At 46.2% G+C, this 12,743-nt stretch overlaps 1 protein-coding gene across 9 annotated transcripts in view; it reads left to right on the plus strand.

Annotated features, from left to right (window-relative positions):
- The window catches only part of FHOD3 (formin homology 2 domain containing 3), a 476,176-nt gene that overhangs the window by 311,320 nt on the left and 152,113 nt on the right, over window positions 1-12,743 (plus strand). For all 9 annotated transcript variants that reach the window (XM_056137948.1, XM_056137949.1, XM_056137951.1 and 6 more), the window contains exons 7-8: window positions 3,128-3,239; window positions 11,752-11,846. In XM_056137948.1, coding sequence (XP_055993923.1) covers window positions 3,128-3,239; window positions 11,752-11,846 — 207 coding nt within the window. The remainder of the gene's footprint in view (window positions 1-3,127; window positions 3,240-11,751; window positions 11,847-12,743) is intronic.

Below are 12,743 nucleotides of genomic sequence, written 5' to 3' on the forward strand. Positions count from 1 at the left end.
TGGATCTGAATCCTTTCTGCCATGGTCTCAGAAAGTGATCCCTCAGAAGAGCCAGATTCCTTCCAAGTCTCTGTAGACATCCTGAGAAGGTGTTTCTGAGGAGGATTTGTGCTGGGCATACTTTGATGCTTAGTAAGGATGTGCTTGCAATTAGCACGAGGCATCTTCATAAAATTATTATGCCAGTGTTCTTTCTTGTCTGAAGTAGTTTAATATTTGGTTGCTAATTTTATGTAGTAAAGTTTTTGAACATACACAAACTTAGGCTTAATAGAAGGCAAATTCATAGAAAATCAAGATCATGAATCAAGAGTTTTGGCGATTTCCTCCCTCCTCCCCCCAATAAACCTACAGTGCCAAAAGAGCTCCAAATAGTACAGCAAAGGAGATGAAGACATGAATAGGCATGTTGAGACCAATAAAAAAAATAGAAGAACTTGCTAGAAAACGGTGGTTTTTAAATTAGAGAGTCCCGTAAGGAGGTTCAGTTAAGGGGTCTGGGTTCCTGGGACCATGTCGGTCAGGGCCCCATGACCACAGACTTGCTCGGAAGGAACCTTGATGAATTGACCATTAGGGGGTCCCCGTTGAGAGCAGCTTGTGGGGGAGTGGGGTTGGGTCACAGCCAGGTTCTTTTCCAGGAAGGCACTGAGAAGGCTTCAACCACATAATAATAGTCCTCCCACTGAGGAAGTGGCCAAGCCTGGACTTGCTGGTTTTATTTACTTGGAGAAATGTCTTCAGTGCTAAATAACAGATAGCATAGCTCATTATGCCCTGCTTTTCCTGTTTTCCCCTCAACCTCGTAGCTGTTGAGAGAATGACTCTGGCATTCAGTCTGCCAGGTCAGGCAGCAGAGAAGCAAAAAAGGGGTTCTAGCGATGAAGAGGGATATCCTGGCTCTCTCTGAACTCTGGTCCAAAGCCCTCAGGGCTCAATGCCTGGGATGGTTTGGTCATAGCCTGCTGTAGGGGTACCACAGGCTCACGTGGAGGGAACTTGGCTTTGCTGAGGAGTTGGGGGCAAGGTGGTCCCTGCCTTCAGTCCAAGGGATGAAATAGCCCTTGAGGCAAGTGCCTGCCTGCCCTTTACACCACGTGGATGGAGCCACGCCTGAGGCAGAGTGATTTCTGTCAGTGGGTAGCCAGTTTTTTTTTTTCTTCATTGGAGGCCACAGAAGACTATCAGGTGAATAGAAGACCTGAAGTTTAGGGGCCGGAGCGATAGTACAGTGGGTGGGGTGTTTGCCTTGCACCTGACGGAGCCGGGTTCAATCCCCCGACATCCCATATGGTTTCCCAAGCACCTCCAGGAGTAATTCCTGAGTGCAAAGCCAGGAGTAACCCCTGAGCATCGCTGGGTGTGACCCAAAAAGCAAAACAAACAAAAAAATACCCAAAACAAAGAAGACCTGCAGCTTTGTAGGGGATTCTGACAGTGGAGGAAGGAGAAGGAGCGAGGTGTTTGTATGGTTCTGGAGCAATGCCTGCGTGTGGGTGGTGGTTTTCAGCCCTTTTCCAGGGAGTGCTCAAAGCACTCTGCTTCTTACAAAGTCCCTCATATTCTGACATACGCATTGCATCCAAGAGGCCCGAGGAGACAAAACAAAAGAAGAACCTGGAGCTTATTCTCCATAGCTGTGGCACCACCTGGGTGTGAGAGGGGCAGGGCCATGGCATCTTTGTATACTGCTGGATTCATCCATTCAGGGCACCCTCATCATTAGGCCCACTCTGCCCCAAGGGGAGTGCCAGTAAGTGTTTGCTCCCTGCTCTGGGAGGGGCATGGAGCTCTCACTGACACATCATTAAGGTTGAGATTCGAGGCTGGGGAAGGGCTGGGGGAACACCAGCAGCCTAAATAGGTCCGTTTCTTTGGTGCACAAAATGAACTCATTTGCTGGAGCAGTAGGGGTGTGTGTGGATGTTCTTGGGAGGAAATGGAGTTCAAGGACAGGAGGATAGGGGAGAAGGTGGAGCAGTGGGGCAGGAACTGACAAAAAAGCTTTAGTTGGGAGGTTTGGGAATTTCTACGGGAGAGTAACCCCAGTTTGGGGAGGCCCCAGTACTCTGTGCCCTGTCCCCAGTACTCTGTGCCCTGTCCCCAGAGATAAGGCCAAGGCTCCAGGCCACCTGCTTACCTCAGCCTTACATTCAGATTCCTACTACCTGAAGGGATATGGGGAATAGGAATATTCAGAGAAGCTTCCGTGGTTACAGCTTCGATCTCATGTTTTTAGTTTGGTTGGGTCTGAGCTGCACCCACTGGAATGTTGTAATGTGCATGTCAAGTTGACAGGCTAGAACAGGGTGGGGGTTGGGGTGGGGAGGGAACATTGGGGACACTGGTGGAGGGAAATTGACCCTGATGGTGGGATAGGTGTTAAAATATTATAGGCCTAAAACCCAATTATCAATAAGTTTAAAAATCACAGTTCTTTAGTGGGAAAGAAAGCAAGAAGAAAGGAATGAGAAAGAGAGAGAGAGAGAGAAAAGAGAGAGAGAGAGAGAAGGGAGGCAGGGAGTGAGTGAGTGGAGTGAGTGGAGAGGGTGAGGGAAGGAGGGAGATGAATAGAGAGAGGGAGGAGAGAGAGAGAATAAAATTGCTCTAAGTAAAAAAAAAAGTAGAAGTGCCAGCTTTTGTCATTTAGGGCAAGTCATTTAACCTGCTGAGTTTCCCTCTTTACCTGAGGAAAGAATTATGATAGTTCCCACCTGTGAGGGGACTTTCTTTTGTTGAGTGACCACCACTCAACAGAGTTACCCAGGGACCAGCGGTTGGGGTTCAAAAGAATTTTGAGTCTGAAATGGAGAGATAGCACAGAGGTTAAAGTCCTTGCCTTTCAGGCATATGACAGGCATATGACTCCAATTGATCTTCTCTGAGCACATACTTAGTTGTAAGAAGTCTAGAGCACCCTGGCACATGGCCTCCACACAAACAATTCTATTTCTAGTTCTTGCTCTGTAGTCTGGATATAATCTGTGCAACAGGTTTAAGACTAACCCCGTAGTCCCAGCATCCCATGGGGGAGTGGGCGAGGCTGCTGGTTGGGGAGCTGGCTGCGGCAGTCGGGAGAGCTTGTCTCCGTCTCCAGCCACACGCTGATCTACTCTTTCCCACATAGTTCCGGCTGGTGGTGAAGACAGCCCTGAAGCTGCTGCTTGTCTTTGTGGAGTACTCAGAGGCCAATGCCCCGCTGCTGATCCAGGCCGTGTCTGCTGTCGACACAAAAAGAGGTGAGTGCTTCCCACCCTCCACCCCAATGCCCGGTAGGAATGCCCAGTGTGGGTGGGCTTCTCCCGTCATGGTGCAAGAGTGACCAGCAGGCTTTCCGCTGCAGGACACGTGGGTAGGGAAGTGAGTGTGTGAAGGATGGGGCAGGCCACATCAGATGCTGAGCCCTGTTCCATTTCTACAGAATGAGCTCCTTCTCTTCTTTCCCCCTCTGATGGGGGTGCCTGACCCTCTCCCCTCATTCATCCTTCACTGACTGAACTTAGACATCTCGTGAATTGCTTCCCTTCCTCCCTCTACCATACTTAGGGTCCTCAGCCTTAAATTGCCTGCCCTTGTTCTGCAATGATAGGATTCTTCTAAAACACCACTGTTGAGGGCCTGGGAGAGGGCTTGATGGCATCCAGGGTGTGCCTTGCAAGTGTAAGGTCATACGAGTTCAAAGTCCAGTGCTGAGGTGACCGGGATAGCCCTGCTGTTTATGGTCACAATGAGAAGGACCTGGGAGGGGCCCAGAGACTTAAAGCACTTTCTGGCCAGCACAAGGCTGGGACTTTAAATGCTAGTGTTGTCTGCACATGTTGAGGTGATCCTGACAGCTCTGCAGTTAGGGTTCTCAAGGAGGAAGGACCCAGAAGATGCCTCAGTGGCTTAAAAGACACCAGAGCAAATATGAAGCCTTACACTTAGCTTACAGATAAGCTTTGGTATAATTCCCAACGTTGCCTAGTCCATCCTGATGACAACATCATCTGGGGTCCCCAGTGAAGGAAACATTAAGAAGAAAACAACAACAAAAAATTGGATCACCTTATTCTTCATCTGAAATGAGCCAGTGCTCATTGGATTACCTCGAAATCTTCCATCTCCCAATTTCTCATCCATTCCTAGCCACCTGCTATCTGGCTACCTCTTAGCGCCCCAGGACACTCCTTTCTTCTACCTCAGGGCCTGGTGTCTCTGACTCTCACTGGGTCTCCACATGTAATTGGTCCCTAGCAGACAGATCTACCATACTTGGTGATGACAATGCAATTTCATGAGTGACAGATCGTGGGCCCTGTGACATAGTGATGCTTCAAGTTAAAACAGTGGGCTTGATTTTGTTTAGTCTTGTTTCTGTCCTGTTTTGTCCTTTAAAAAATAATTCTGGGGGACTGGGGAGATAATTCAGGGCTTAAGACTCTTGTTTTGCACACAGCCAACCCTGTTTGATCCCCCAGTATATGGCCTCCCGAACCCCGGCAAGAGTGGTATCTGAGTATAGAGTCAGGAATAAACCCTGTGATCTCTGAGCACAGCGGGGTATAACCCCACCCTCAAAACAAAAACTTTTTTAAATTATTTTTATTATTATCACTACCACAAAGACTCAAGGAACAAACACTATCAAACACATTTTATTGTCCAAATAGTAATATTGTAGAAAATCTGGAAGAACGGTGTAAAGAAGATAATAAATGACCTTCAAGCCAAAGAGCTAAAACAACTGAAGTAAGACCTGTGGGTAGGGATACACAAAGTTTGGTCGTTGGCATTGTATGGCCCCTTGAGCACTACTGAGGAGAACCCTCCCTTCAAATTATCTCCATTATGCCAGCCAGAGATAACTGTTAATTCATTTGGTGGTATGTATGTGTGCCTGAGAAAGTGCTTATGTGCCAGTAGGGCAAGATATGCCATCAAAAATAAATAGGGGCCACCCAATGTCTCTTCCGCAGACCACAGCACCCAAAAGGAGAGATAGAACAAAAGGGAGTGCCCTGCCACAGAGGCAGGGTGGGATGGGGGTTGGGAGGGGTGGGAGGAATACTGGGAATGGTGGGGGTGGAGAATGGGCACTGGTGGTGGGATGGGTACAGATCATTGTATAACTGAAACCCGAGCACAACAACTTGTAAGTCTACAACTGTACCTCATGGTGTTTCACTAATAAAAAATAAATTTAAAAAATAAATAAATAAATAAATAAATAGGGGGCTGAAGTGGTAGTACAGCGGTAGGCTGTTTGCCTTGCATGCGATTGACCTGGGTTTGATTCCCAGCATCTCGTATGGTCCCCCAGACCGCCAGGAATAATTCCTGAGTACAGAGCCAGGAGTAACCCCTGAGTATCACTGGGTATGACCCAAAAAGCAAAAATAAATACATAATAAATAAGGGACCTACACAACCTTCTGATTCATGCTGTGTCAGTATGACATGGAGACCCACCTTCCTGCACAGAATGAAGGATAAAGAAAGTAGTTTCTTAGTTCCTTTGAAAGTTTTGTCGCATTTTGGGGGCCACATGCGGCAGTGCTCAGGGCATACTCCTGGCTTTGCACTCAGGTATCACTCCAGGTAGGGCTCAGGAGACCATATGGGGTGCTGGGGATCAAGTCTGTATGGCCATGTGCCAGGCAAGTGCCCTAGCCGCTGTACCATCACTCTTTGAATGAGTTTAGGAACGCTGTCTGTAGAACAGTTTAATAGCTTTCCCATGAACACGGAGGCAGGCCTCACCCTTGGGCTCAGTGGATTGCAGGCCTGAGGCCCTGAGACAAAAGGATCATCATCACCTCCCAATTTATAAAAAAAAAAAAATCAAACAGTGAATGGATTGTCTTCTCAAATTCATAGCTGTTTCTTAGATGATTTCCTAAGTTTTTGGCAACTACTGTCATCTGTCTGCTATCAAGCCCTAGTGGCTGAAAAAGAAAAAAGAAAAAAGGAATAACATTAATGGAAAAACCCAGACATAGCTTATCATGTCTGCTTCAATAACATATTTCGCCATGGACATGTGTGGTCTTGGCTGTGATTTTATAGTGCATGCATATAACCTCATCCTATTTCACCGCTAGTAAAATTGTTCTGGATCCTGTGATGGAATCCAGCACATAAATATGTCAGGGAATAGCAGGACTTCCAGGTGCCTTTCCAGGGTGAGAAGCTGCTTTCACGTTTCCTCTTGGCTAAGAAAGAAGCAGACGGAGGTGCCAGAGGTGACTGGGTGCTACTTGAGTATGCCCGATTGTACACTAACTTATATAATAATCATAAAATTTTATTCCTCGAGGGCTGGAGCAATAGCACAGGGGATAGGGCATTTGCCTTGCATGCAGCCGACCCAGGTTTGATTCCTAGCATCCCATGTGATCCCCTGAGCACTGCCAGGGGTGATTCCTGAGTGTAGAGGAAGGAGTAACCCCTGTGCATCGCCGGGGGTGACCCAAAAAGAAAAAAATTTTACTCCTCGATGTGACTATAAACTCATTGATTTGGGTGGCAGGGTAGAGCATGGGCTTACAAAGTGTGGATACTTTTTTTAATGGAAAGGAATTATTTGGGGAGGCCAGAGATATAGTACAATGGGTAGGAATTTCACCTTGCATGCGCCCAACCCAGGTTTGATTCCCGGCACCATATATGGTCCCCTGAACTCAAGATGAAGGCCTGGGCACCACTGAGTATAGCCAAAAAATCCAAAAAACAACAAAATAACAGGAGAAGAAGGAGAAGTAGAAGAAAGGAATTCAAATAAGCTGTGAACCCTCAAAGATTGTCACCTCCAGCAAAGGCTGTTTCCAGAGTCCCAGAACCAAGGACTCAGGATGCTTTATAAACACCATGCAGGCCACATGTGGACCAGACAGTCTGGTTTGTGGAAGGAAAATCAGTGGGTGTCACTGTTATGGTGGCAATGCTTATTCCCATGCGATGCCTGCTCTGCTCCACTAGCTTCTACACCAACCACAGCACCTTTTGCAGCACAGGTTAGGAACTCAGAACTTACTATTTATTATTATTATTTTTAATGAATCATCATGAGATCCAGTTACAAAGCTTTCATGATTGAGTTTCAGTCATACAATGATCAAACACCCATCCCTCCATCAGTGTACCTTTCCCATCACTGGTGTCCCCAGTATCCCTCACACTATCCCAACTCCACCCCACCCCCTGCCTCTGTGGCAGTCACCTTCCTTATTACTCTCTCTCTCTACTTTTGGGCATTATGGTTTGCAATACAGATACTGAGGGGCTGTCATGTTTGGTCCTTTGTCTACTTTCAGCACTCATCTCCCATCTCGAGCAATTCCTCCAACCATCATTGACTTAGTGGTCCCTTCTCTATCCCAGCTGCCTTCTTCTCCAGATCATGAGGCAGCCTTCCAACCATGGAGTGATCCTTCTGGCCCTTGTCTCTACTGTCCTTGATGTTAGTAATTTAGAATTTAAAAAAATCCTCAATCCTTGTTCTCTTCCACTCTTCTCCTAGGACTCTGTATTTCAGCTCGGAGAAAATAAGACCTTTCACCACTAAAGCAATGCGTGGGGACCCTGTTCTGTGAAGGGGAACAGTTTGCTGGCCCACATTGTATCAGGGACAGAGCAGGCAGAGGGACTGAAGTCACCCACAGGGACAAATAAATACTCAGGAATGAGTGAAACTTTGGAAGCACCCCATAGCATCCAGGCAGCTGACTCTTGTGGCGGGGCCTGGAATGAGAGGTGCATTCAGCTCATGTCTGGACTGGCACTGCACGGCAGCCGCCCATGCAGAGTGCTGGGCTGGCTTCTCTCTTGCTTGCACTGTCGGTTCCTTTCCACTCCTAGGGCTGGGCATGTAGAGAGGAAGTCGATGGTGTTGCCGGAAGCTTGGGCGAAAGCATCTTTGGCTTCTTGCCAGCCTCAGAGCCTCCCTCTCCCTGAGCTCTCCCTGGTGTTGGTTGACAGGAAACTGGCTGTCATCCTGTGCTCCTCTGCTCCCCTGGACGGGGTGCCCTGCCCTCTGACTGTCTGGGGTTGCCGCTCAGACGGAGGGTGAGACAAGCAACCAGATGGGGTAACTTACTTTGAAAATTTTAGTCATAACTCTTGAGCCGCGCTAATTGGGTTCAGCACCGCTTTTGAAGAAGTTCCATTTTTCATCTGAATGTGAGGTGATGAGATATGACATAATGCTTAAACATGTGTATCACACATGATTAGCGGGGGGGAAATACAGCCATTCTTTCTGGCACTCCTGTCTCTGACTTCTGCTCTCAAATACATCGATCTGTGAATAATACACAAAGCTAGAGACTGACAGAAGCCAAGCATTTCCTTTATTTATAGCAGAAGTATATATGTTACATGTATTTATCATGTATGTTGAAAGACTTGGAATGTGCTACATAGACTTTCTGTTTGAGTGTTAGGTCAACTTGCATCCAAAGTGTTGTTGCGCTAAATGTCTTCTTGTCTTTGGAGTTTAATTCAGGGACCTAGATGGAAAGAAAGAGAGATAAAGGAATGTTTATCTCTCAGTTTTTCACCCTGATTTAAGAGACAGACCCTGGTTGGACAGGAAGAGAGCACTTGCCCTGGAGCTAGTGAGGGTCTGGTCCAGGTCAGTGTGATTGACCTCTGCCAGTGTAAGGCACCTCTGCACTTACACCTGCCGGTATTCCAGAGCCTCCATGTAATAGTCACTGCTGAGCCCGTTTCCTATGCAAGTCCAGTACTGGACAAATCATGACCAATTATTTCATCTGGAGTCTTTCAGATAAAAAGGAAACGGCAGCTCATGGAACCTAAGCTCACTCCAATATTTGGGGACAGGTTGGGGGTGTGAAGCTGGAGAGAAGTGATGACTGATACTGACTGAATGACTTATCTCTCATGGTCTAAAGCTGAGGGTAAAAGCCAAAGTGCTTTATCTCAGTGATACCTGACAGTCACCCTCTGCCTTTGGTCCTGTCATTGCAATTGAACCACATCTTCAGAGCTCTGATCGTTTGATAACTTGGGAACTTGGATTCCTTCTCTATTATGTGAAGGAACAAGCTCATACAGTGTTGGATCCCTCTACCATAGTCTCATTCCTGCATGCGCTCACTCAGACATGCACGCTCTAGGCTGAGTCACGGTGGGGTGAGCTTCCACAGTTAGTTCTTGAGGGTGGCAAACACTGCAGATGCTTGTGTTTGACATTGAATCCTGCCACAGAAATTTGTATTGAACTGAACTGGCTCCCACCTGTTGTTCTTTTTCCTCCCCTAAATATTTCCTTTTTTCTGATCTTAAAAATGCTGGAGCAATAGCACAGCGGTAGGGCGTTTGCCTTGCACACACCAACATGACTAACCCCGGGTTCAATTCTTCCACCCCTCTTGGAGAGCTTGGCAAGCTACCGAGAGTATCTTGCCCTCACAGCAAAGCCTGGCAAGCTACCTGTGACGTATTCAATATGCCAAACACAATAACAACAAGTCTCACAATGTAGACATTACTGGGCCCACTCGAGCAAATCGATGAACAATGGGAGGACAGTGCTGCAGTGCTAAAACTGCCCAAAGAGAGTGACCACTTGAGACTGGAATGATAGTACAGCAGATGGGGTGTTTTCCTGGGCCTGAAATTGATCCCCGGCACCCTATATGGTCCCTTGAGTGACTCAGGAGTGATCCCTGAGCACAGAGCCGTGAGTAATCCCTGAGCACTGCCAGATATGCCAGCACCCCAACACCCCCAAAAGGAGTGACCACTCAGCCCAATAATGTATGACTACATATGTAAGTACCTGGGTTTACAATCCTTAAATGACAATAAGTCATTCCGATACTGTTGCTGAAGAATATCTTTTTAAATTAAATTAAGCCAGCCTTTGAGTGTTTTCATCATCAAGGAAAGATGCATGAGACAGTGGATGTCATCAGGATCCTTTTTCTCTGGATTTCTGTCTTTGCATCCTGCATTTCCTTCCCTGGACTCTGTTTAGCATCTTTGGCTCCAGAGTCAGCAATCAGGAATCTGTTGAGGGCCTGCTAGCACCACTGGAAATTCTCACCTTAAGGGCCTTCTTCTACAGTTCTTTATTGATTTGTGGGTAATATACTACACTCATGTGTCAGGCTTTGGTTGGGTACAGAATGTGACTGATGATTGTTTTCTTGTTAAAAACACAAGCCAAGGGATTGGAGGTATAGTATTGTGGGTATGGCACTTGCCTTATATGTGGCAGACCTGGATTTAATCCCATATGGTCCCTCAAGCATCACCAGGACTTAAAAAAACACTAGCTAAGGCACTTAGAGTGTCAAACTGTACATGTAGTGAAACCCAACACTAACTGGCCACACTTTACCATTACTTTGCTGGAGTTTGAAATACAGGTGAAGACTTTGTCTTCATTTGAAGGTAAATAATAGTGAGAAGATAATAGTTTGAGGAAAAGTATAATAAGATAGTTCAGCTGTTAGACAAAGGAGCAAGCTTTCATGTTAAGAATTAGAAAGATGTTGGAAACTGACCTAGTTGTGACCAGTGGGGCAGTGTGACTGTTTCCTTGTAGAGTGAGCTGTCGGCTCTCAGCATCATAATTCATCTGGGGCTTCCATACTCGTGCTGGATACCCTTTCCTTTTTTTTATTCTTTCTGTTCTCCTTTTCTTACTATGAGTATCTACCCTCTGGTTCTTTTAAAACTATTCCAGTTTATAACAGGAGGTTTTCTCCATGGCTTGGAGACCAGTCGTACATGCTGGGGGGAAAAAGTAGCTCAGATAGAAAAGGGAACACCAAGTAAAGGGTGTTGGGAGGATCCACCCAGGATGGGAGATGCATACTGAAAGTAGACTATAGACCGAACATGATTGCCATGTGTACCCATCAAGACATTTTTGTAATGAGACAAAAAAAACTGCCCATAACAGTTTTATTTATTTTTGGTCCCATTTTTGGGCCATACCCAGTGGTATTCAGGGCTTACTCCTGGCTCTGTGTTCAAAGATCTCTCCTGGCAGTGCTGAGGTGACAGACCATATGCAGTACTGGTATCAACCTGAGGTCAGCCATGTGCAAGGCAAGCGCCTTAACCCTTGTTCTGTCTGGACATCCCTCCCCCTCCTTTTAACATTTTGCATAATCAGTGTTTTTATAGTGCATGGTTTAAGTGATGGGAACTTTTCAAAGGAAATAGGCACCTTGGCACTGAAGGGCATTCATTCCCAAGTATTTAAGAATGGGTTGGTTCATTGTAGCCTGTTAAACTCTACACTAAGGATAGTGCCACACTAGCTGGAATAGAGAAGGGATCACTAAGAAAATGATGGCTGGAGGAACTGGTCGGGATGGGAGATGTGTGCTGAAAGTAGATAATGGACCAAACATGTTAACCGCTCAGTATCTGTACTGCAAATCATAATGCCCCAAAATAGAGAGAGAGTATGGGGAATATTGTCTGCCATGGAGGCAGGGGGAGGGTGGGAAAGGGGAGGGTATACCCGGGGATATTGGTGGTGGGGAACGTGCACTGGTGGAGGGATGGGTGTTTGATCATTATATGATTGCAACCCAAACATGAAAGCTTGTAACTATCTCACGGTGATTCAATAAAATTAAAAAAAAAAAAGATAGTGCCACACTTTGCAATTTGGTGTCTAAAAACTTTACCAATATCAGGTGATAAGTTTAAGATAAACTATGATACACATTCACTTGCGAGTGTTGAATTTCTATTTCTAATGATTTCTGCTCTACTCAATAGGAGTTAAACCCTGGTCAAACATCATGGAAATCCTGGAGGAAAAAGATGGGGTCGACACGGAGCTCCTGGTTTATGCAATGACTTTAGTGAATAAGGTTGGTTGATGCTTGTTATGGTTAAATTGTGTCCCCTGCCTCTCGACCCGACCCCTCACCCATGGTAAGTTGAAATCCTAATGCCTGGCATCTGGTAATGTGACCTTATGTGGTAACAGGGGTTTGCATATGTCTTCGAACTGAGTCATTGGGGTGGGACCTTATCCAGTATGAGAAATGTTGATAGAAAACCAGAGGAGGACACACATCAAGGTAAGGTGATACATAAGAACATAAGGAAAACAAGCACCTGGTGAGGAGCAAAGAGATTGGAGTGATACATTTGTAAGCCGGAGGAATGGTGATTGCAACAACACTTGGATGTCAGACTTCTAGTGTCTTAAACTTGGCTAGAATGAGTTACTGTTGTTTTCAGCCTCTTGGTTTGTGGCAGTTTGTTGCAACAGCCCTAGGAAATCCCTAAAATGGAAAAGTAAAACCAAGAGTGTTACATCACATGATCCCCATCATGGTGGCATGAACCATAGCCACAGCATGCTTCTGTCCAGGACAGAACCATGTCCACCTGCATGTGGACGTGTGTGTGAGAGCTGGTGAGCCCATGTGGAAGGGTCTGGATTCCCTCTGTGCTTTCTACACTTCAGTCTCTACTAATGATGCCAGAAATATGACAGAGAAATGTAATGACAACTTTTATTTCCTTCTTCAAAAGTAAGCTGTCTCCTTGCAAAGACTTGTTTCTTCTTTCTTCCCCCTTTTGTTTGGCGTCACACCCAGCAGTTTTCAAGACTTAACTCCCAGTAAGGGGCTCTGGGCTCTATCCTGGTGGTTTTTTATCTGTCAGGGATTATCTGATTATATGTCAGTATTATATCTGATCAATTAGGGGATTATACCTGGTGCTGGGGATCAAACTGGGTGTGTCTGCATGCAAGG

Source organism: Sorex fumeus, unplaced genomic scaffold (assembly GCF_029834395.1).
Source record: "Sorex fumeus unplaced genomic scaffold, SorFum_2.1 ptg000128l, whole genome shotgun sequence".
Taxonomy (NCBI): domain Eukaryota; kingdom Metazoa; phylum Chordata; class Mammalia; order Eulipotyphla; family Soricidae; genus Sorex; species Sorex fumeus.